General features: G+C 34.3%; 1 protein-coding gene across 1 annotated transcript in view; it reads left to right on the top strand.

The window, feature by feature from the left end:
* The window catches only part of LRRIQ3 (leucine rich repeats and IQ motif containing 3), a 188,941-nt gene that overhangs the window by 18,229 nt on the left and 145,089 nt on the right, over nucleotides 1–25,623 (top strand). Inside the window, exons 2-3 of the mRNA XM_055341019.1 lie at nucleotides 59–307; nucleotides 3,007–3,330. Of these exons, the coding sequence (XP_055196994.1) occupies nucleotides 59–307; nucleotides 3,007–3,330 (573 nt within the window). The remainder of the gene's footprint in view (nucleotides 1–58; nucleotides 308–3,006; nucleotides 3,331–25,623) is intronic.

Here is a 25,623-nt window from a genome sequence, read left to right as displayed (position 1 = left end):
TCGGATTTATTTTTGGAAGTCAAAAAACCATTTCTAAGCAATTTCCCATTTTTCCTAGATGTTTCATGGAACAATAACAGAAGAGCTAACCAGTCATGAAGAATGGAGTCACTATAATGAAAACATAATAGAAGATCAAAAAGATTTTGTTTATGTGAAGTTCAATGGCCTTCATTTAAAATCTATGGAAAATTTGCAATCCTGTATCTCTCTTAGAGTATGCATCTTCTCAAACAATTTTATTACAGATATTCATCCACTTCAAAGTTGTATAAAATTAGTCAAACTTGATCTCCATGGAAATCAGGTAAGCAATAGACACTTTAAATATTTGCATACAAATGAAGTTGATATTTAAAAACACTTATGCTATCTATTCCAATGTTTCTTACATTTTTTATATAAAATATAAACAAAAATTTAAAAGTAAGTAGAATACATATATAAATACAGAATTTAAAACTTAAGGGGTACCTGGCTGGCTTAGTCGGTAGAGCAAGTGACTCTTGATCTTTGGGTCATGAGTTTGAGCACCACGTTGGATGTAGAGGTCACTTTTAAAAAACTTTAAACAAAATTTTAAGGTAGAAATACATAAACAGTATGTAATTTGGTATATTTTACTTCTTAAATTAATAGTCTGGATTAAAAATGCTCTGGAATTTTTAATATTTTTAATGACATAATTGACATATAACATCATATTAAGTTCACCTGTACAACATGATGATTGGATATATGTATATGTCACATATTTATCCGTTTATCTTCCAGGGACCCTTAGACTGCTTCCAGGTCTTGGCTATTGTAAATAATGCTAGAATGAATATAGGGGGTCCATGTATCTTTTTGAGTTAGTGTTTTCCTTGTCTTCAGATAGATACTGAGAAGCAGAATTGTTGGACCACATGGTAGTTGTATTTTTAATTTTGAGGAACCTCCCTGCTGTTTTCCACAGTGGTTGTACATCCCCATTAGCAGTGCATGAGGGCTCCCTTTTCTCCACGTCCTTGCTAACACTTGTTATTTCCTGTCCTTTGGACAATGGCCATTCTAGCAGGTGTGAAGTGATACTTCATTGTGGTTTTTGATTTGTATTTCCCTGATGATTATTGATAGCGGCATCTCTTCATGTACCACGTTGGCCATCTGGATGTCTTCTTTAGGAAATCAGAGTCACTGCCCAGTTTTTAATTGGGTTTTATTTTCATATTGAGTTGTATGAGTGCTTTATATATTTTGAGTATTATCCCCTTATTACATATGTGATTGATTTACAAATGTTTTCTTCCATTTGTTAGCTTGTCTTTTCATTTTGTTGATGGTTTCCTTTGCTGTGCGCAAGTGTCTTAGTTTGATGTATTTTTACCTGATGTATTTTTGCTTTTGTGTCCTTTTCTTCTTGTGTCAAAACCAAGAATCATCACCAGTGCTGTTGTGAAGGAGTACACTGCTTATGTTTTCTTCTAGGAGTTTTAGGTCTTAAGTTCAAGTCTAATCTATTTTGAGTTAATTATATGTATAGTAAAAGATAGTGGTCCAGTTTTATTCTTTGGATGTGGCTGTCCAGTTTTCCCAATACTGTTTACTGAAGAGACTAGCCCGTGCTTGCTTTGGCAGCATATATAATAAAAATGAATGATTCAGACTGGGTTAGCATTGTCACTGTTTAAGGCTGATATGCAAGTTTGTGAAGAGACTGCCCTTTCCCCCTTGTATATTTTTAACTCCATTAAATCAACTACCATCTATGCATAGGTTTATTTCTGGTCTCTGTTCTGTGACATTGATCTTTGTGTCTATTTTTATGCTAATACCACACTGTTTTTGATTATGATACATTTGTAATATAGTTTAAAATCAGGATGCATGATGCCTCTAGCTTTATTCTTTTTCAAGATTGCTTTGGCTTTTCAGGGTTTTGTGCTTCCACATACATTTTGGGGTTCTTTTTACCTTTTCTGTGAAAAATGCCTTTGGAATTTAGACGAGATTACACTGAATATGTAGATTGTTTTGAGTAATATTATTCTAACAACATTTATTATCTCAGTCCATGAACATTTGTTTATCTCTTACTCAATTTCATTCATCCATGTCTTATGGTTTTCAGTGTGCAGATTTTCACCTCCTTGGTTAAATTAATTGTAGGCATTTTACTCTTTTTGATGCAATTGTAAACGGGACTGTGTTCTTATTATCACTTATTATTAGTATATAGAAATGCAACAAATATTTGTATATTGATTTTGTATCCCACAATTTTACTGAATTGATTCATTAGTTTTAAGAAATTTTTGGTGAAGTCTTTAGAATTTTCTGCATGTAATATGTCATCTGCAAATGCTGACAGTTTTGTTTCTTCCTTCCTGATTTGCATGCCTTTTGTTTCTTTTCCTTGATTAATTATTCTGGCTGGAACTTTTAATACTGTGTTGAACAAAAGTTGCAAAAGTGGACATCCTTGCCTTGTTCCTGATCATAAAGGAAAAGCTTTTATTTTCACCATTGAATATGTTAGCTGTAGGCTTGTCGTATATGGCGTTTATAATGCTGAGGTACATTCCCTCTGTACCTATTTTGTTAAGAGTTTTTATCATGAATAAATATTGAATTTTGTCAAATGCTATTTATCTATTGAGATGATCATATATTTTTTATCCTTCATTTTTGTTAATGTGGTGTTTCACATTGATTGATATGGTTCCTTAATTCTTAATGTTTAGAAAAGTTGAGAGTCTATTACAAAGAAATTTTTACTGAACAAAGTATATATTTCTATTCATTTAATTATACTAATAATGATAACCTATTCCAGATGAGCAGTGTCTTATGTTTTACTCCACTCACCATTGGATAGAGATTCTTTTTTGGTTTATTAATGAGAAATTTGCCATTTAGGAAAATATTGAAATTTAGAAGATGTTTAATGTTTTTGTATTTTCCATGCAATTCATAGAAAATTAATATTTGTATTTAGGATGTTATTATTAATAATAATTTCAGATAAAGAGTCTACCAGATACCAAATTTTGGAGTGGATTGAAGAAACTAAAACTCCTCTATCTTCATGACAATGGATTTGCAAAGTTAAAGAATATATGTATGTTATCTGCTTGTCCAAGTCTCATTGCGCTCACCATGTTTGATTGTCCAGTGAGCCTTAAAAAAGGATACAGACATGTTCTTGTCAACAGTATATGGCCTCTTAAAGCACTGGATTATCATGTGATTTCTGATGAAGAAATAATTCAGAACTGGCATCTTCCCGAAAGATTCAAAGCATATAATCACCGACTTTTCTTCAATTTCTGCCCTGCTTTGAAAAAGGTAATTAGGGATCCCTGGGTGGCGCAGCGGTTTGGTGCCTGCCTTTGGCCCAGGGCACAATCCTGGAGACCCGGGATCGAATCCCACATCAGGCTCCCGGTGCATGGAGCCTGCTTCTCCCTCTGCCTGTGTCTCTGCCTTCCTCTCTCTCTCTCTCTCTCTGTGTGTGTGCCTATCATAAATAAATAAAAAATTAAAAAAAAAGAAAAAGGTAATTAGATTCATTAGAGTTCCATTTTAGATAAACGTGTTATATGAACTAATATATACTGTATCATTTATCTAAAATTTCATAAACTAGTAAATACATTAGTAATACTTTATATCTGAGAATTTATAGACATTTATATGCCTACTGCATAGAAATTGCTGAGCCTAAACATATCAAATTGGAGAGAAACAAATATATTTTTGGTCTATATTATGTTTTAATAACTTTAACGAGATATAGCTTATATAAAATTCACTCATTTTTTATGTATGATTTAATAATTTTAGTAAATTTTAGTGCTGTATAACCATCTCCACATTCCAGTGTTAGAAATTTCCACTACTCCAAAAGTTTCCCTCTTTACCTTTATTCCCTCTTCCCTTTTGCAATTATTCTCGACTCCCACCCCCAGTCTTAAGGTACTATTGGTCTGGTTTCTGTTTCTACAAATTTGTTTTCATAAATATTTTGTATGAATTAAATCATGCAATACACAGGCTTATGTGGCTGTGTGTGTTGTGTTTGAGGCTTATTTATGTTGTAGCATGATGTATCAAGAGTTAGTTACTTTTGATTGCTGAGTAATTTTCCATTACATGAATATACCACATTTTTTGCCTATTCATCAGTTGGTGGATATTTAGATTATTGTCAGTTTTTGCTATTATGAATGATGCTGTAAGAACACCTACTTACATGATTTTGTGTTGACATATGTTTTCAGTTTTCTTGGGTAGATTCTTTTTTTAATTAATTAATTAATTAATTAATTTATGATAGTCATACAGAGAGAGAGAGGGAGAGAGAGGGAGGGAGAGAGAGGCAGAGACACAGGCAGAGGGAGAAGCAGGCTCCATGCACTGGGAGCCCGACGTGGGATTCCATCCCGGGTCTCCAGGATCGCGCCCTGGGCCAAAGGCAGGCGCTAAACTGCTGCGCCACTCAGGGATCCCCTCTTGGGTAGATTCTTAGGAGTACAATTGGTATGTATGGTAAATTTGTGCTTAATTTTGAAAGAAACTAAATTGTTCTCTAAATAATAGAAACCACAAATGCATGAGGGTTCTAGTTTCTGTATGTCCTTGCAAACACTTAGTATTTTTTCTGTTTTACACTATAGACATTCTAGTAGGTAGAGAGTGGTATTTTATTTTGGTTTTAACTTTATTTCCCTAATGAGTATGATGATAAGCATTTTTAATCTTCTTATTACGTATGCGTGTATTTTTGTCAACTGTCTATATAAATTTTTTGATTATTTTGAAAGTGGGTTATTGTCTTATTATTGAGTTGTGAGAGTAGATATATGGATATAGTCTTTTAACAATACATGCATTGCAAATATTTTTTTCTCAACCTCTAACTTATCTTTTCACTTTCTTTATGGCCTCTTTTAGAGCAGGAAGATTTTGAGTTTTAAAGACATCCAGGTTATAAATTTTTTCTTTTATGGATCATGCCTTTTATATTGTTTCTAAGAACTCTGCCTAAGGTCAGAAGACTCTTTCTGTGTTTTTTCCCAGGAGATTCTTTCTGAGTTTTTTCCTAGGAGTTTCATAATTTTAGCTGAAATTTAGACCTATGTTTTATTTTGAATGAATTTTTATATGTGGTATGAAGTAAGGATTTAACTTCATTTTTTTTGCATGTAGATATTCAGTTATACCACCCCCATTTATTGAAAAGGTTATTCTTTCTCAGGTTAATTGTATGGGTATCTTTGTCAGAAATCAAGTTGCCATAAAATGTAATCTTAATTTCTGGACTCTCAGTTTTATTCCAGTGGTCTATATATTTATCCTTATGCCAGTAGCATGCAGTCTGATTATTGTAGGTAGCTTTGTAGTTAAGTTTTGAAATGGGGACGTGTGAGTCCTCCAACTTTGTTCTTTTTTTTTTTCAATATTGCTTTGGCTATTCAGAATCCCTTGCATTTACAAATGAATTTTAGGATCGGCTTGTAAATTTCTGCAATGATTCTTGCTGGGATAGTAATAAAGATTCCATTGAACTTATAATACAGTTTGTGGAGATTGCCATCTTTTTTTTTTTTTTTATTTTTTTTAAAGTTTTTTTTTTTTTTTTTTTTTTAATTTATTTATTTTATGATAGTCACAGAGAGAGAGAGAGAGGCAGAAACATAGGCAGAGGGAGAAGCAGGCTCCATGCACCGGGAGCCCGATATGGGATTCGATCCCGGGTCTCCAGGACCGCGCCCTGAGCCAAAGGCAGGCGCCAAACCGCTGCGCCACCATCTTTACAATAGTTAATATTCTTATTCTTGAATTTGAACTGTCTCTGTATTTAGATATTCTTTAATTTTCTCAGCATTGTTTTATGGTTTTCTTTTTTTTAAGATTTTATTTATTTATTTATGAGAGACAGAGAGAGAGAGAGGCAGAGACATAGGCAGAGACATAGGCAGAGGGAGAGGCAGGGTTCATGCAGAAAGCCCGATGTGGGACTGGATCCTGGAACCCCAGGATCACAGCCTGAGCCAAAGGCAGATGCTCAACCACTGAGCATCCCTTTTTTTATGGTTTTTATTGTGCAAGTTTTGTACTTACTTTGTTAAAATTTATTTCTGTGTATTTTATTCATTTTGATACTGTGAATGGAATTATTTTCTTAAATTCATTTTTGGATTCTTTGTTACTAATGTATAGAAATACAATTGATATTTTAATTTAATCTTCTATTCTTCCAACTTGCTATTTTCATTTTGTAGCTCTTGAATTTTTTTGTTGATTCAAGATATTTGTTTTTTTTTTTTAAATTGTTATTTATTTATGATAGTCACAGAGAGAGAGAGAGAGAGAGAGAGAGGCAGAGACACAGGCAGAGGGAGAAGCAGGCTCCATGCACCGGGAGCCCGACGTGGGATTCGATCCTGGGTCTCCAGGATCGCGCCCTGGGCCAAAGGCAGGCGCCAAACCGCTGCGCCACCCAGGGATCCCAAAATATTTGTTTTTTAATAGATAGTAGATCTCTAAAGTTTTTCAGATTTTCCATGTTTCAGGGATTCCATTGGGAAGTAGATCAGTGCCTTAAAGGACAATTTAGAATATTAATTGAAGTGAATAAAGATATTAAATTATTAAATGATTAATTTGGTGATATGGCATGTTGAAATCATCATGTTGATTTTGTTGATTTTTTTTAAATGCTGAAAGAAGTGATTGAGATCTCGTTGAACGTTACGAAATACTTAAATGGATAGATAAAAATTAAAAAAAATGCTTTATGACATGAGTATTAGAGCAAATAAATGACATAAGTGTTTAAAAGAGGTGATGAGCTCTGCTGTTGTTAGAAAACTCCATTATAAGATATTTGAAGTAAAAAATGTATGTTGCAGAACAGTATTTATAATATTCTAAGTATTTATAAATATATTTACATATTTTATTTTTATGCATTGACAATTGATGAAAAATTGAAAATCAGTTGAACAGTGATCACATTTGAAAGGATATATAAAGATACACAGTGATTATGCATGGAGATTAGGAAGTTAGAAAACCTTATAGCTGCATAGAATTACTTATAAAAAGTTACGAGCACATTAGTGATTATTGAAATAATAGTTACAAATTTTAGAGAAATAAAAAAAATGAAGTAGTATTTAATTCTGAATGTCTTAACCAGGGCCCTAAAACAAAAATTTCATTTACATATTCTACTTGGGTATTATGGTATGATCAAAGGTAGGAAGATCTTCGACTTTTTTTTTTTTTTACATACTTGACTTTTTTAAGGACAATCAAAATGACTGATGTTCATTTAAGAAATTAATAGGAAGTTAGTGGGGGTATGTAAAGAAACTTAGATGACATACTAAGGAGTTTAGACTTCTTAATGAATGCAATGAAGATCTATTGTAGTTATTTGTGAAGGAAATTAGGGTGTTTCTATTATAGTTGGTGCTCTATGGATAAATTTTATTTTATTTTATTTTTTTTTGGATAAATTTTATTGACAAAGTTTTTTAAAGGAAATTAATCCAGTATTTTGCTAGCAAATTAAAAGGGGTTATGAGACAGATTAGAGCAGAGAGATCAATAATCTGTAGGCCAGAATGATGTTATTAGAGTTGATACAGGCAGACCATAGTGGCAAAGAAGACAGTGTAGAAGACGGTCAAAGTCATTGTGCTAGGCACTTTATGTATTTTATTCCTTCATTTCTTTACCATGTATGTATATTGATCACCTAATCTGTGAACTAGATTATCCTTACTCAGTGGTAAATAATACCGACAAAGGTCCTACTCTCTTAAAGTTCAGTGGGAAGGCACAGAAAGGAAACATGTAAGCAGAAAAAACAAACCAAAACAAAAAACCCCAGCCTAATGCCAGATTGTCTTAAATTCTAAAGAAAAGAAACTGAAGTAGTAACATATGACAAAAGAGATGAAGGCTTGGGCCATATAGGGAAGGGCTTTCTGACAAAATATGCCTTCTTCACCATGTTGTTTGATATAAAAAGATCTTATTTCACAGAAGAAAATAAAATATAGTAAGGTTGAAGATTTTACCCACTATCTGACATATAGTCAGTCATGAAGCTGAGATTTCAAGTCCACTTTGGCTTCACAGTCCTACAATCAACACTGTATCTCAAAGGACAAATGTTGCAGGATTTTTTAACTGATCAGATATGAATAATTATGAATATGAAATATGAAAAAAATAATATGTGAGAAAATACTCTTGGCATTTCGAACTTGGGGAACTGGAACAAAAAGTAGTTTAGCTTATGGAAATAGAAGCATTTGAAGAGTTTTGATAGAAAGTTAAATTTGATCATGTTTATTTGAGGCAGGGTATTGATATAGAGATATCAATCAAGTGTTGGAGATGAAGAGCTAAAATTCAGAAATAATGTTGTAGGTCTAAGATGTAAATTCAGTAGTTATTGGTCTGAGGTTATGGTTGAAGCCAAGCCGTCACAAGAATATATGGGAAATAGTATAAGACCTAAGGACAAAGCCTAAGAGCAGTTTAATTTTATGGATAGAAAGCAGTGGGACCAATGAGGATAACAGAGAATTAATTCCAGGAGTAGAAGGAAAAACAGAGACAGCTTTGTATCACTTAGTTTAAGGGAAAAGAATCATTTAAAAAATGAAGGATGTTTTTAAAAGTCAAGGACAATTATCATGGAAACAAAACTATTTTGAAAACTTCTGTTGGAGAGGTTGTTGTTTCTTTGGAATTTCAGTAAGTTTCAGGAACTATAGAGGGTTAATATGTAATTACCAAGTATAGAAACTTTCTGAGAAAATTTTGGGCAGAGGAAAGACAATGCCTTAACTGCCAGAAATAAGATTAATGGGTGATTTTTTTTAAGTGAGATGATATTAACTTCAGTATATTTTTAAGCCAGGAGAGATAAATTTTAATTTAAAATAAAAGGTTGAAAATAGGGACGCCTGGGTGGCTCAGCGGTTTGGTGCCTGCCTTCGGCCTAGGGTGTGATCCTGGAGACCCAGGATCGAGACCCATGTCAGGCTCCCTGGATGGAGCCTGCTTCTCTCTCTCTGGCTCCCTTGATGGAGCCTGCTTCTCTCTCTCTGCCTCTCTCTCTGTCTGTGTTTCTGCCTCTCTATCTGTGTCTCTCATGAATAAAAAAATAAAATCTTAAAAAAAAAAGGTTGAAAATATCAGAAATAGGATAATTGAAGAAAAAAATTGTGTGAAAAGCATGAATGGAAGGCATCACAGATGACATAAGCCTTAAAGAGCTTTTGGCAAAATTTTGGTAGAATTTTGTGGCACAAATTAGAAAGAATCTATTTGAAAAATAATTTTTCAGCTTATAAGTTTTTGGTTATTATTTCTGCTATAAATAATATTATTTTGGTTATTCTTTGATTATTGAAACATTTAATTTGTAGCATTAAACACTTGAATAAATGACAACATATAGGGATATAAATTTATTTAGTAATATTTGAAATATCTATTTCAAAACATTTATTTATACTTAATATTGACTGTAAGAATACTATGAAAAAAAATAAAAAAATAAAAATAAAACAAAAAATAAAAAAAAAGAATACTATGAAAATTGGGGAGGAAGAGTTAAGATGGCAGGGTAGTAGGGGAACCCTGGGCTCGCCTCATCCCTTGAACACAGCTAGGTCGACATCAAATCATTTTGAACAACCGGGAAATCAATCTGGGATTAAGTAAACAATTTGCACAATTGGAGGGAGAGAATGTGGCAGTTGTGAGATTCAGAGATGTAAACTGGGGGAGAGAAAAGCCAGGTGCCGCAGATGGGAGGGAGCACTTTCCGTGGAAAAAAGTTAGGGAGAGAGGGAAAGTATGGGAGAGAAAGTGGCCTGTAGGGTTCCTGCAAGACCCTATGGTGTGGGGATCCCCTGGGTTGCTCTGGGAGAGAACGTTCCCCTTAGGCCCAAAGTATACTATATGGACAAGGGTATATTGACTTTTCAAGCTAAAAAGGCCCTCTGGGCACCACTGAGCGGCCATTCAACAGCAGGAGACAGAGAGGCACGCAGAGGGCAGATAACATGGTCACACTTTTTCTTCTTTGTACACATGCATGGGTGCCCAGAGTCTCTGGTGAAGCACAGCACCATTCGTTAAAGAGCACCATTTATTTTTTTTCCCATTGAATATTCTTTCAGCTTTGTTGAAGATTAGTTGACCATACAGTTGTGGGTCCATTTCTGGATTTTTTATTCTATTCCACTGATCTGTGTGTCTGTTTTTGTGCCAGTAGCATATGTCTTGATCACCCCAGCTTTGTAATATTATTGGAAGTCTGAAATTGTGATTCTTCCGGCTTTGGTTTTCTTTTTCAAGATTGCTTTGGCTATTTGGAGTCTTTTGTGATTCTACACAAATTTTAGGATTGTTTGTTCTAGCTCTGTGAAAATGCTGTTATTTTGATAGGGATTGCACTAAATGTGTAGATTGCTTTGGGTAGTATAGACAATTTAGCAATATTTGTTTTTCCAATCCATGAGCATGGGATGTTTTTCCATTTCATTATGTCATCTTCAATGTCTTTCATAAGAGTTTTATAGTTTTCAGAGTACAAATCTTACCTCTTTGTCTAAGTGTATTCCTAGGTATTTTATGGGTTTTGATGCAATTGTGAATGGGATTGATTCCTTGATTTCTCTTTCTGCTGCTTCATTATTGGTGTATAGAAATGAAACAGATTACTATATATTGACTTTATTGAATTTTATTGAATTTGAGTATCAGTTCTAGCAATTTTTTGGTGGAGTCTTTAAGATTTTCTAAATAGAGTACCATGTCGTCTGAATAATAGTGAAAGTTTGACTTCTTCCTTGCTAATTTGGATGACTTTTATTTCTTTTGTTGTCTGGTTGCTAAGGCTGAGACTTCCAATACTATGTTAAATAACAGTGGTGAGAGTGGACATCTTTGTCTTATTCCTGACTAGAGAGGAAAAACTTTTGTTTTTTTCCCCATTGAGGATTATATTAGCTGTTGGTCTTTAAAGTATAGACTTTATGAGTTGAAATTTGTTCCTCTGTCCTTACTTTGTTGAGGGTTTCTATCAAGAATGGGTGCTGTGACTTGTCAAATGCTTTTTCTATGTCTGTTGAGAGGATCATATGGTTCTTATTCTTTCTTTTATTAATGCGGTGTTTCACATTGATAAAAATTCAAGTAGAAATAAATTCTACTTGATCATGGTGAATGATTCTTTTAATGTTCTGTTGGATTGAATTTGCTAGTATTTTGTTGAGAATTTCTATATCCATGTTCATCAGAGATTGGCCTGTAGTTCTCGTTTTTATCGGTGTCTCTGGCTGAATTCAGAATCAAGATAATGATAATGAACAAGATAATGATAATGATAATTCGTAGAATGAGTTTGGAAGTTTTCCTTCCACTTCTTTTTTCTTTCTCTTCTTTCTCTTTTCTTTTTTGGAATAGTTTGAGAAGAATAGATATTAACTCTTTAAATGTTTGATAGAATTCCCCTGGGAAGCCATTCAGTCCTGGACTTTAGTTTTTTGGGAGATTTTTGATGACTGATTCAATTTCTTTGCTGGTTATCAGTCTGTTAAAGTTTTCTACATCTTTCTCTTTTAATTAAACAAGTTTATATGCTAACAATAGATAAGAATTTATGTATTTCTTCCAGGTTGTCCAATTTGTTGGCATATAATTTTTCATAATATTCTCATGATTGTTTCTATTTCTGTGGTGTGATTTTGATTTTCTTCCCTCTCATTAGTGATTTTGTTTATTTAAGTTCTTTCTCTTTTTGATAAACATGGCTTAGGTTTAATCAATTTTATCAATTCTTTCAAAGAATTATCCCCTGATTTCATAAATATATTCTACTTTTTAATTTGTTTGTTTCTGTATCATTTATTTCTACTCTAATGTTTTTTGTTTCCCTTCTGTTGGCTTTAGGCTTCATTTGTTGTTCTTTTGCTAGCTCTTTTAGGTGTAATGTTAGGTTGCATATTTGGGATTTTTCTTGCTTCCTTGGGTAGGCCAATATAGTATATTGCTATATACTTCCCTCTTATGACTACTTTTGCTACATCCCAAAGGTTTTTAGATTCTTACATTTTCATTTTCATTTTTTCCATGTATTTTAAGTTCTTTTTAAATCTCTTGATTGACTCATTCATTCTGCAGTAGGATATTCTTTAGCCTCCATGTATTTGTGGTCTTTCCAAATTTTTTGTGATTGACGTTAAGTTTTATAGTGTTGTGATCAGAAAGTATGCATGATGTGATCTTAATCTTTTTGTACTTGTTGAGGTCTTATTTTTGACCTAGTATGTCATCTTTTCTGGAGAATGTAACTATATGCACTTGAAAAGACTGCGTATTCCCTTGCTTAGGGATGAAATGTTCTGAATATATCTGTGAATTCCATTTGGTCCAGTGTGTCATTCAAAGCCATTGTTTCCTTGTTGATTTTCTGCTTAATTTGTCCATTGCTGTAAGTGGGATGTTGAAGTCCTCTATTAGTATTGCATTTTTATCAGAGTTCCTTTTTGTTTTTTGTTGATTTATATATTTGGATGCTCCCAAATTGGGTGCATAAATATTTATAATTGTTAGATGTTCTTTTTTTTAAAGATTTTATTTATTTATTCATGAGAGACACACAGAGAGAGGCAGAGACTTAGGCAGAAGGATGTGGAACTTGATCCCTGGACCCAGGATCACACCCTGAGCCAAAGGCAGACACTCAACCATTGAGCCACCCAGGCATCCCTACAGTTGTTAGAGGTTCTTATTGGATAGACTACTTTATTATGATATAGTGCCCTTCTTCATCTCTTGTTATAGTCTTTGGCTTAAAATCTAGTTTGTTTGAAATAAATATTGCTACTCCAGCTGTCTTTTGTTTTTGTTTTTGTTTTTTTGTTTTTTTTTAATTTTTTTATTATTTATTTATGATAGTCACAGAGAGAGAGAGAGAGAGAGAGAGAGAGAGAGAGAGAGAGAGAGGCAGAGACACAGGCAGAGGGAGAAGCAGGCTCCATGCACCGGGAGCCTGATGTGGGATTCAATCCCGGGTCTCCAGGATCGCGCCCTGGGCCAAAGGCAGGTGCCAGACTGCTGCGCCACCCAGGGATCCCTCCAGCTGTCTTTTGACATCCATTTGCATGGTAAATATTTCTCCATCCCCTCACTTTCAATAGGCACATAAAAAAAAAAACAACAACTACAGGTGTCTTTAGATCTAAAATGAGTCTCTTATATGCAGCATATAGATGGTCCTTGTTTTTTTTTTCCATTCTGATACCGTATGTCTTTTGATTGAAGCATTTAGTCCATTTACATTCAGAAAAAATATTGATAAGTATGAATTTACTGTCATCTTATTACTTGTTTTTTTGTTTTTTTCTGGAGATTTTCTCTATTCCTTTCTAGTCCTTATCACTTTTTATCTTTCTTACTCAAAGAGTCCCCTTTACTATTTCTTGCAGGGCTAGTTTAGTGGTCACAAATTTCTTTAGTTTTTGTTGTTTGGGAAACTCTGTCCTTCTCTTCTGAGTGATAACCTGAAGCCTTGCTAGATAGAGTCTCCTTGGCTGTAGATTTTTCCCATTCAGTGTTGATATATCATACTACTTTCTTCTGGTCTGCCAAGTTTCTGTGGAGAAATCTGCTGTTAACCTTATTTGTCTTCCTTTGTAAGTCAGGGACTTCACTTCTTGCTGCTTTTAGGATTTTTTCTTTATCTCTATATTTTGCAAATTTAGATATGATATGTCTTGATGTTTGCCTGCTTTTGTTAATTGTGATGGAAATTCTCTGTGTCTCCTCAATTTGGATCTGTTTCCTTCCCAGATTGAGGAAATTTTTAGCTATAAATTCCTCAAATAAACCTCTTCTCCCTTTCCTCTTCTTATTCTGGGACTCATATGATACAAATTTTATTACACTTTACGGAGTCACTGAGTTCCTTAAGTCTACATTTGTGATCCAATATTTTTTTCCCTCTTCTTTTGGCTTCATTATTTTCCATAATTTAATCTTCTGTATCACTTACTTGTTCCTTTGCTTCTTCCATCCTTGTGATCATTACATCTAGCTGTTGTGCATCTCAGTTGTACAGTTTTTTTTTTTATTCTTTAAGCAGTCTAATTTTTTAGGTATTTTATTTCTGCATTATGGAACTTTCTGATATCTTCTATATTTTCCTAAAGCCTGGCTAGTATCATTATGATTGTTGCTTTAAATTCTGGATTAGGTGTTTAACTTATATCTTTTTAAATTAGATCCCTGGTTATGACCTTTTCTTGTTCTTTCTTTTGGGATGAATTGGTTGGGTTGGTATTGGTATTTTGTCTAGGTCTTTGTCTTCTTCTGTATATTAGGAAAATCTATTATGTTTCATGCTCCTGAGAGTAATGGCTTTATATAGAAAAGGTCATATATGTCCAGGGCCTGATGCTTCAGGAAGTGTCTCTGGTATATGTTGTGTGTACTTTATTGCTGTGTTGTGGCTGCTATTTCCCTCAGGTCATCCCTCTGCAGTTTCCTCTTGCATGAAGTGGGGAGTATTTAAACCTTGACCAGAGAGTATGGTGAATTTTAACTAGATATGCTCTGTTCTGCTTGTTAAAAGAGACCTGATGCTATTTCCATTAGAGCTGAAACTTTGCAGAACTATATGGTCAGTAGATGTGGTGCATTCGGGGGGTTAGTGCTGTTCTCCTAGGGGAGGAGCCCACTGCCCTAGTTCTCAGGCATACCTACCCAAGAAAAGCAGCACCAGTATAGCCCAGGGGGTTGTGATTTGCTGTAAGCAGTTTAGGCCACCAGTGTTGGTACTGTGCTGCTTACTGAAGCAGCTTGTTGCACAGTCATTTTTAGTTTATGCTGAAGAGCAGGGTGAGGGAAATGGGACCAGCTAGCTTCCTAGTCCCCACAGAGGGGAGTTTGCATCTGCTGCTCATCAAGAAGGCCTCCCAGAAGAGCAAATAATCTCCCCTCTTGCACCCCAGTTGTCCCTTAGATTGCTGCCTTCATTCTGTCTGTGTCCTGGCCACCTGCCTGCCCAGCATCACAGTACACCTTGGATTCTATCCCAGCCAGGCCAGCTGAGTTTTAAAACTCCAAACTTTAGGGACCTGGCATGGAGGGGATCTGTGCTGGTCCTCTGGAGGAGGGTCTTGATGCATGTTTGTTCCAGATGCGCGGTTGTATCAAAGCACATGGGTATGAAGTTTGGAGTAAAGCACAGCAAGAAGCTAGTGTCCAGATTAGCTGCCTTCAGCAGGTGTCTCTGTACCTGTGGTGAGGGGCAGCAAGAAAAATGGTGCCCCCTGGCTCCTTTGTCCCTGGAGAGGCAATGCCACCCTTCTTACATGTGCTTCAAGAAGGAGGAGCCCTCTTTCCCACTGTGTCCCCAGGGATGCTCAAATTATAGTCTGCTCCCAGGCTATCTGCCCTCCTTCTCCACTGGAGCACTGCAGCACCCTCAGGGCTCCACACTGGCCATACCACAGACCTGCTGTTTTTAAAAACTCACAAAAATCAGCCCCTCTTGTTTTCCCCATCAATGGCTTTGGGAAAATATTTTCCTTGTGTGATTCCCTGTGTGCTCCTCTCTCTCTCTCTCTCTCTCTCTCTCTCTCTCTCCTTCTCTGACTAGGGCTCCCTCCCCTCCACAGCACCCTCAATCCCTTTCTACCCAGCTACATCTCTGTACCTCCTGCCTTCCACAATGTGGCCTCTTCTCTCTCTCTCTCTCTGATTGTGCAATTTGTTCTGTCAGTCTTCAGATAGATTTCTTATGTATTCAGAATGATTTGGTATTTATCTAGCTGTGTTTGAGGGAGAGGCAAGCCTAGGTTCTTCCTACTGCTCTGCCATTTTAGCTCTTACCCCAAAATAGAGATTTTTAGATCAAAAATTCAGCATCAGTTTTTTTTTCTTAATTCCAATGTAAGTATCAAAAAGAAAAATGCAGGCAGCCCGGGTGGCTCAATGGTTTAGTGCCGCCTTCCGCACAGGGCCTGATCCTGGGGTCTTGGGAACAAGTCCCATGTCAGGCTCCCAGCATGGAGCCTGCTTCTCCCTCTGCCTGTGTCTCTGCCTTTCTCTCTGTGTGTGTGTCTCTCATGAATAAATTAAAAAAAAAGAAAAATGCATAAATATAATGACCAAGTAGATATTTGAAAGTAAACTTATGCTTAATAGATAATGAAGATGACATATTGTAGAATTTATATTTTTGGTTTTAAAAAGAAAAGAAAGATAAAGAAGAAAATATAGCCTATAGGATATATAAAAAAAATCACAAGACATTGTCAAAAGTAAGGCTATGTTGATAAAAATTACTATATATTTACATTTGTGAATGTGATATGATTATAAGTAAATATAAATAATTGTGAATTTATTATAAGTGTAAAAACCAATTTCAAGATGGCTATTAGGAAGAAAAGTCCAAAAATTAAGGTAATACAGAAAAACTAAAAGTAAAATGCTAAGTAAATATATAAGTAGGGCAGCCCGGGTGGCCCAGCGGTTTAGCGCCACCTTCAGCCTGGAGTGTGATGCTGGACACCCAAGATCCAGTCCCATGTCAGGCTCCCTGCATGGAGCCTGCTTCTCCCTCTGCCTGTGTCTCTGCCTCTCTCTCTCTCTCTCTGTGTGTGTCTGTCATGAATAAATAAATAAAATTTTAAAATATATATATGTAGAATAAAATAAAAGACTTAAAATTAGTCTTAATATAGAATTTATCACACAAAACATTAAATGGCAAAATAAGAACCATTTCAATTGATATAAGAAAATAGTAGCTACAATAAAGAGATTTTTTTGAGCACTAATATACAAAATGATATTATACAAATCAAAAATAGTTTTAGAAATTTACGACTAAGTAGAAACTATTACAGTACAGAGAGAACACACTTAATGAACATTTTGTTAAAAATTCAGGACACAGAATTCTACTTCTAGGAAGATAGAGTAGATATTTCTCTTGTAAAGTATAATTCAATTTCCTGTACATTATATGTGTTATATAGTTATTTTTTGTGATATAATGTATTATATAATACTACAGGCATACCTTAGAGATATTGTAGTTTTCATATCAAACCAACACAATAAAGCAAATATTGTATTAAAGTAACTCAAATAAATATTTCCAATTCATATAAAATTTATGTTTATACTATAATCCATTAAGTGTGTAATATTGTAGTATGTATAAAGTGTATGTATTATAGTAGTATGTATACTTTTTATTGCTAAAAAGTGCTAACCATCATCTGAGTTTACAGTGAATTATAGTCACTGATCACAGATTACCGGAACAAATAAAGTAATGAAAAAAATTTGAAATGTGGTGAGAATTACCAAAATGTGACATACAGGTGGTTGTGGGCAAACAATATGGGTAAAAATGGCATCAATACACTTGCTTAATGGAGGCTTACCACATCCTTTAATTTGTAAAAATTGCAGGTTTTATGTAGTACAATAAAGCGAAGTATAATAAAAGAAAATATGCCTGTATATATTATGTCTTATATAAATTCCTTGAACATTATATGTGAAACATACATAAAAAGACTGAGTGTTGAAGAGCAGAGGCTGACTGGCTAGGATAGTCAGAATTTGAGCAATGATGCAGTGATGAATGAATTCCCTATTTTGCTGTTTTTGTTTCATTTTTTTATATCCTAAAATTAAAGCTAAAGAAGCCAGTAACCTAAAAACCAAAGGATTTAACCAAATAAAAAAATATCAAAGTACCTGCTCTCTCTGTCCAAACAACCAAGAAAGGTTCATTCTAGTAAGACAGTTGGCTTTCAGACAATAACCATTCTCTTCCAGTTAAAACAATGGAAAAAACAAAAAACAAAAAACAAAAAACTTTGGTTCCATTTCCACCTAGGCCAGCCATCATAGATTGAGTTGAAACCCTAGACTTCCATCCTCATGAAGCTCTAATGAGGCAATCCAGTTACTCACTGGGATGATGTCACAGAACTTTCACTATTTCCCAGCTGTAACAAGGCCACTCTCATAGCCATGTCAATAAAGACCACATGAAAGTGGAAATTCCCACTTCTACCCAGAATTAATGAGAAGACCCCCCTCCCCCCGCTTGGAGGTTAATAGAGGCTTGAATGGTGTAAGTCTGGACCTCTACCTCCCGCTGGAGGGAGATAGTGACATCCTTTTACCTCCCCCTGAAAACAAGACAGTGACATCCATTGCCCCTGCTGGAACAGTATCAGAGAAAGCCAGCTAAAACAGAAGGTTTAAATGATATTGAAAGTTTTAGAACATAATACAAAAATGCCTAGGTTTCAATCAATAGACACTCAACATACAAAGAACTAGGAAGATCTTAAACCGAATGAAGAGACAATCAATAGATATTAATCCTGAGATGCTTTCACTGTTTAAAACTTTCTGATAATTGTTTTTAAATATTTACTTTATTAGAGAGAGAGAGAGCTTGCATGAGTAGGGGGAGGGGCAGAGGCAGAAGCAGACTCCCCACGGGAGCTTGGGGCCAGACATAGGACCTGATCCCAGGTCCTGGGATCACGACCTGAGCAGAAGGCAGACACTTAACTGGATTGAGCCACCCAGGCGCTCCCTCACCACATTTTTTAAAAAATATTTAATTTATTTATTAATGAGAGAGAGAAAGAAAGAAGCAGAGACACAGGCAGAGGGAGAAGCAGGCTCCATGACGGAAGCCTGATGTGGGACTCGATCCCAGGTCTCCTGGACCACACCCTGGACTGAAGGCAGTGCTAAACCACTGAGCCACCCGGGCTGCCCTTTCTGATAAATTTTTTTAAATGCAGGTATCATTAAAATGCTTCAGTGATTATTTATAAACATACTTGAAACATGTACAAATAGAAAGCTCTATTTGTAATAGAGAAAAAGAAAATCAAAGATACAATAACCAAAAACCAAAATAAGAAGCTCTGTAGATGAACTTAACAGCAGAATGGTGGGTGAAGATTAAAGAATGAGGGAAAAGAGAAGATAGAATAATATAAATTAATTGATGTGAACAACAGAAAATATACTGAAAAATGAAAAGAATAGATATTCCAGGCAAATGGAAACAGGTATTTCATCCAAATAGAGACCAAAAGAAAAATGGGGTAGGTATATATATAGAAAAATAGACTTTAAGTCAAAAGTCATTATAATGATAAAAGGGTCAATCCAGCAAGAGTATGTAGCATTTGTAAATATTTATACATTTGACATAGAAGCCCTTAAGTATGTAAAGCAAATATTAACTAAACTAAATAGCTTCTGTGCAGCAAAGGAAACTATCAACAAAATGAAAGGCAGCTAACAAAATTACAGAAGATATTGGTGAATAATATATCTGATAAATCATAACACTGATCTAAATATATGTATAAAATACTTAAAATTATTAAAAAGGCAGAGCTATAAAGAAAGGCAAGTCTTTTACACTTCATTTTATTTTATTTTTTATTTATTTTTTTTACACTTCATTTTAATGAGTAAATTGGTGACATCATTTGACTATGTGTGTGTAAGAAAGTTCTAAAAAACAGAATGCACAAAAAACACTATAGAATATAAATGGAGTTCTCAAATTCTTTAAGTAGTAGGAAAGTAAGAATACGAAAACAAAAAGCAGAGAAAACAAATAGAAAACATAATATAAAATGGCAGAGTTGTCTTTTTCTATCAGTAATTACATTAAAATTTATATTAAACTTAAATGGCTTAAATGTACCAATTGAAAGATAGATATGGCAAAGAGGATTTAAAAATATAGCCCAAGTATATGTTGTCTACCTGAAACTTCAAACACAATGATATCGGCACGTTGAAAATAAAAGGATGGGCAAAGAATTATCATATCAAAAGTAATCAAAGGAAAACTCTACAACCCTATCATCCAACAGAACCTAACTCCACCAGCAACATCAGAATAGACATTCAAATGTCCAGTCATATGTACGTCATTTCCTGTTTCATAGAACAAATTTCAACAAATTTAAAACAATTTGAATCATACAGGGTATATTCTTTGACTACAGAAAAATAAGACTACGACCCCCAAAACTTGAAAACTAAGCAACAAACTTCTAGGAAATCTACAGATCAAAGATATAGTATCAAGGGGAAAAAAAGTGAATTAAAATAAAAGTAGAACCTACCAAAATTTGTGGGACACAGCTAAAGCAATGCTGAGAGCGAAATTTTTAGTACTAAATGCATATATAGGAAAAAAGGAAAATCCTCAAATCAACAGTCTGAGATTCCCCCTCTCAAGATCCTAGAAAAACAAGGGCAAAATAAACCTAAAGTACGCAGAAAGAAGGAAACATTCCTTCTCCCAAACATTTACAATTTTATTGTTTCTTCTAGAAAATAAAAGGAACACCTCCCCATTTATTTCATAAAGTTAAAGTACCTTGATACCAAAAGCAAAGACAGTACCAAAAAAGAAAACTGATGTATCCCTCATGAATATACGCATAATAATCCTTAACAGAATGTTAGTAGATAGAATTCAGTATGTGAAAATAACTATATACCATGAGCAAATGGTGCTTATTCCAGGGATACAAGGCTTGCTCAATATTTGAAAATCATTTAATGTAGTTTACCATATCAAAAGACAAAAGAAAAATATATCAACTATTATATATCAGTTAATGGGGAAAAAGTATTAGGCCAAGTTTGGCCAAGTTCAACATCCATTCATGATCAAAACAAAACAAAACAAACCACCTCAGAAAAATAGGCATAGAGAACTTCCATGATTTATAAAGAAAATCAAATAAAAACTAACAGCTATCTTTATGCTTAATGGTGAAAAACTGAATAATTTCTCCCCAAGAGAGGTAATGGCACAAGGATGCCCACCATCTCTTTTCATGCCAACATAGTGCTGGGCAGTGTAGCTAGTGCAATAAGGTGAAAAAAGGAAACAAAAGACATATAGATGAAAAAATAAGAAATAAAACTCTGGATTTTACCTCTGTAGGTAATCCCAAAGAATCCACAAAAAAAATCTCTTAGAAGTAAAAAGTGAGGTTAGTAAGGCCATAGTATGTTAGATAAACATGCAAAAATCAATTAAATTTCTGTATACCACAGTGAACCCATGGACACCAAAATTTAAAAATATACTATTTTTAATCACTTAAAAAGATGAAATAATTGGGTATGTCTAACAATACTTGCACAGAACTTGTATGCTGAATACTGTAAAACACTGATGAAAAAAATCAAAGATCGAAATAAATGGAAAGACATAGCACATTCATGAATTAGGATATTCAGCATAATAACATTTCAGTTCTCTCCAAATTAATATAGAGGGCTAATGCAATTCCTATCAGAATCTTGCAGAATTTTGTGTAGGTATAAGCAGAAAAAGCATTCTAAACTTTTTATGGAAAGGAAAAGGAATTAGAATGACTAAAACAACTTTGAAAAACAAGTGATAGGAATCAGTTTACCTGATTTTGATACTTACATAGCTATAGTAATTTCGACTATGTGATATTGGTGAGCATAGATCAATGAAACAGACCAGAAAACCCAAAAATGGGTTCCTACAATATGTTCAACTGAATTTTGATAAAGATGTAAGTAATTTGATGGAGAAAATATAGCCTTTTCTGTAAATGTTACTGGAGTAATTGGGCATACACAGACACAGACATACACATACACACACAAATGAGCCTGAACCTGTTTCACACCTCATACAAAAATTAACTCAAAATGGATCAGGAAGTTAAATGTACAACTTAAAAGTATAAAACTTTTAGAAAGAAAAAAATTGAAGGAAATTTTCGGGATGTAGGAGTAGGAAAAAACATTCTTAGACCTGACACCAAAAGCATAATCTTTAAAAGAAAAAAAATGATAAGTTGAACTTCATCAAAATTAAAAATTTTATCTCTCTGGAAAAGACCGTGTTCAGTGAATGAAAAGATAAGTTACAGAGTTGGGAAAGTATTTGGAAATGAATATTTTAAAAATGATAATAATTATGAGTGGTAGAAATTTGAGTACGGTTTTTTTTCTAGTATGTACTTTTCTTCTTTCCTGAAACTTCTATACTGTTATATTATTATCATTATAAATTTTTATTTTAAGTTATTCAGTGGTTCTTAGGTGAATTTTTTAAACTTGAAAATAGACTGTAGTGTTCCCAAAATGTTTACCAAGTAATCTTAAGAAATACTGATTTAAAATAATACAAAATCTTAATGTGGGGAATTTCACATAGATTTCTACTGTTTCATGTGATTATTAAGTGAGTAGGTCATTCATTAATGTGCTTTCTGATGGAATAAAAAAAATAAAAACTGTGGGTTCGCTTTATTTGAAATAGATACTTATGGGGTTAGCACGATTTACATTTTTTAAATATGTTGGGAAAGTATATGCCAAATTAGGAAATTCTGATGGGAAAAGTCACAAATGGAATAGAAAAAGATAGACATTATGGACCAGATACATGTAGAAGAAATATAAACATGAGACTAGGACAAAAAAAAAAAACAAATTTCAGTAAGTATGACTATATTAAGAATATTAAAATAATTGAGAATCTTTTTTACATAATTATATACACTTTGAATAGAATATAATTTTGGAATTTGTATTTTAAACTACTCTTCCTGATAGAACACAAAGTACCCCTTTCCATGTTAGTTATAAAAGTCCTTGCTATTCTTTTGAAATACTTCATTATGGTTTATACCAGGGTTAGCAACAGCCACATTTTCATCCCGGGATTACAATAGCAAGCTGTACAGTACAGATATTACAGTATTGTACCATCTGTTTTCTTAATTTATGTAATTTTTTTGCTTAAGCATATGTTGTTCATTGCCAAACGTTTACTGTAATACTTTAATTCCCTTTATTGGATTGAAAATATTAGTACTAATTATCTTCCAGAGTTAATTTATTGATTTCATAATTTTGATTTGTGTTGGTTGAATGAATTACTTAGTAAATTCCTTTAGACTAATTTTTTTGCATATCAAATAAGGTTTATAAAAATGCTTTGTAAACTCTAAAACTGTATCAGTGTAAGTATGACTATAAAACTGTTGGCAAATAACATTGTTTGGATGCTTGAAATATTTGAGCCTCTGTTCTAAGTGCTTTACAAATATTCCTTCACAACTCAATGAGGTAGTACCATTGTTCTCTCTATCTTATAGATGATCAGCAGGGGACAGATAGGTTACTTACCCTGGGTTACAGAGCTAGTAAGTGCTAGAACTGGGATTTAAACCAGGAAATGCATTACTTTCCCTCACAAATAGGATATGTCCGTTTGTCCTCAGATACCAAATGGCTTACGGCATTTGTACAAGTTTGCAGAGATATCTTTATTGGCATTTTCCAAGGTAACTGTTTCAGGACATCAGAAAGCTTATTGTCTAGAGATTGCTTGTTCTCTGGCAAGGACACTAACCCTGCCCACAGCTGATGATGATTGTTTCTGTCTTTAAGGAGAAGAAATTCTTCATGCTTTGGTACAAAATGGGACTCTATGCTGTGAACTTAAGTATGAGCTTGATGTTCTCTGCTGGTGACTACTGTAGCATCTGACCAGGACCACCTTTAAGCCCAGTCATCTAAATTCCCTATTGTATTCTCCCCTCACTTCTTATCTATGCACTCAATCTACTGTGGTCCTGAGCTACTTACATAGGGGAGGAAAAATTATTTTCCCTCTACTGTCTTGAATTCTTGGCTGAGACCTTTGTAATAAAATGCAAATTAACAATAGACAAACAGAAGTAGACTAAAAAGTATATCTCTCATTTATACATGAGAGGTAGCCAGGGGGAAAATGAGGAACTCCCTGAGATATCTTAGGATTCATGCTTAACTAGCATTAATAGGGAAAGTAGAGGGAGAATGTAGACTTCTAATTGGAAAGGAAATGCTTTTCAGGGAAGATAAATGGGTCCTTAGAAGAATGATGGGAATTTGTGACAAAGATCTTCTGGATGTGGTACCCACTCCTACTCTTCTTCTAACCTCTTTTGTGATAAAAGCTATCTCCTCTGATGTTGAAACACCTGGGGAATGGATTTATGGGAACTTAATGCCTTTTGAAGGATCTGTCTTTAGGTAGATAAAGGATGTTTGGCAGAAGCCTCTCCCTGACTCTGCTATGTTTAAGTACCTACTGCTCAGAATAATCCATATACCACAGGGGCACATTTTGGGGAGGCACATCTTGAACTTTTACAGTGATATTTTGGTGGCATATTTTACTACCCTGAACACACACACACCATGAGCCCAAATGCAATGAACAAAGAAACATAAAAATTAGAGGAAATCACATCTTTTCCAGAAACCAATAAAGGCTAACATTTAAATAAAAGATTATTTCATAAAAGTGCTTTTAATCATAGTGAAGATTGTTTTTCAGGCACAGTGAAGATGGGACTGAGGCAAAGGCAGAAACTAGCTCTACCTGACTTAATGCCATTATTTCTGATATGTATAAGAAAATAGTAGGAACTAGAGGAGATTCTGCAAATCCTTTTATTTGTCAAGGGTAATAGTTGAACAGTGGCAGATAGAGTCCATTGTTAAAAGTCACAGAATAAGTTTCGTGGAAAGGCTTGTTAAAAAACAAAATTCAACCGAGTATATTTGAGAATATAATTGACTTTACATTATTCTTCAATCAGTCAGCATCCCATTTAGCAAGTAGACAGGAGCTCCAAGGAGGAGTTATACAAAATGGAAGGTTTTTATAGGAAATAGGGTGGAGCAAAGAAGTTCTTAGCAAAAAGAAAGAATTGTTCCAGGCCAGTTCACCTTTCCATAGGTAGAAGGGCAGGCAAGGGGTCTTACTAAGTAGATTTACCTCATCTTCCTCTGGAGTATGAAGAGGTCTCATGTGACAGATTACCTTATTGGTTCTGATTAGTAATTCCTGACTGGTTAATCTGCATTTCTGGGGGAGGTTGGAACTATAGGTTAGGTATTAAGTAAGTCCCAGTTTGGTGACTTGGCCTAGCAGAAGCAACTCCATCTTGGGTCTGTGATTTTCTTTTTAACATGTACAGTATAGGCAGGATTACAATGAATAGCAAACTAGTATGAGACAGGACTTCTCTGTGATAGGACAGTCAGGAACTTCAGAAAGGAGCTTAGTGTCAGCCACATAGCTTAGCCAGAGTAGTTGAAAAGGTAATAGAAAACTCAATATGAGAAAGCTGGCCTTTGACAGAATGGCTTTAACAAATTGAGAATATACATGAAAATGATGAAGAAAAACATATAAAACATGGAAGTGAGTTCCAGGATATCTACCACACATGAATAGGAATTTATTTAATAGAGAAAGCAAAGTCAGGAGAAACAATAAAGAAGTATATTTTTTCCAATGTCATGGATCTTAGTATAGAGCAAAATCTGTGAAAGAACTGAATATATTTTCCTTAAACATCTTTAGAGTTCAAGTCTCTGGTCATGGAAGAAGAAAAAAGCAAAGTATATTTCAGATGAGATTTTTAAATATAAATCATTAGGCAAGGTGAGATGTTGGCGAGT

The sequence above is a fragment of the Nyctereutes procyonoides genome, unplaced genomic scaffold, assembly GCF_905146905.1.
Source record: "Nyctereutes procyonoides isolate TBG_1078 unplaced genomic scaffold, NYPRO_anot_genome, whole genome shotgun sequence".
Lineage (NCBI taxonomy): Eukaryota > Metazoa > Chordata > Mammalia > Carnivora > Canidae > Nyctereutes > Nyctereutes procyonoides.
The sequence above is the reverse complement of the archived record's forward strand: the minus strand, read 5'-3'. Positions and strand labels throughout refer to the sequence as shown.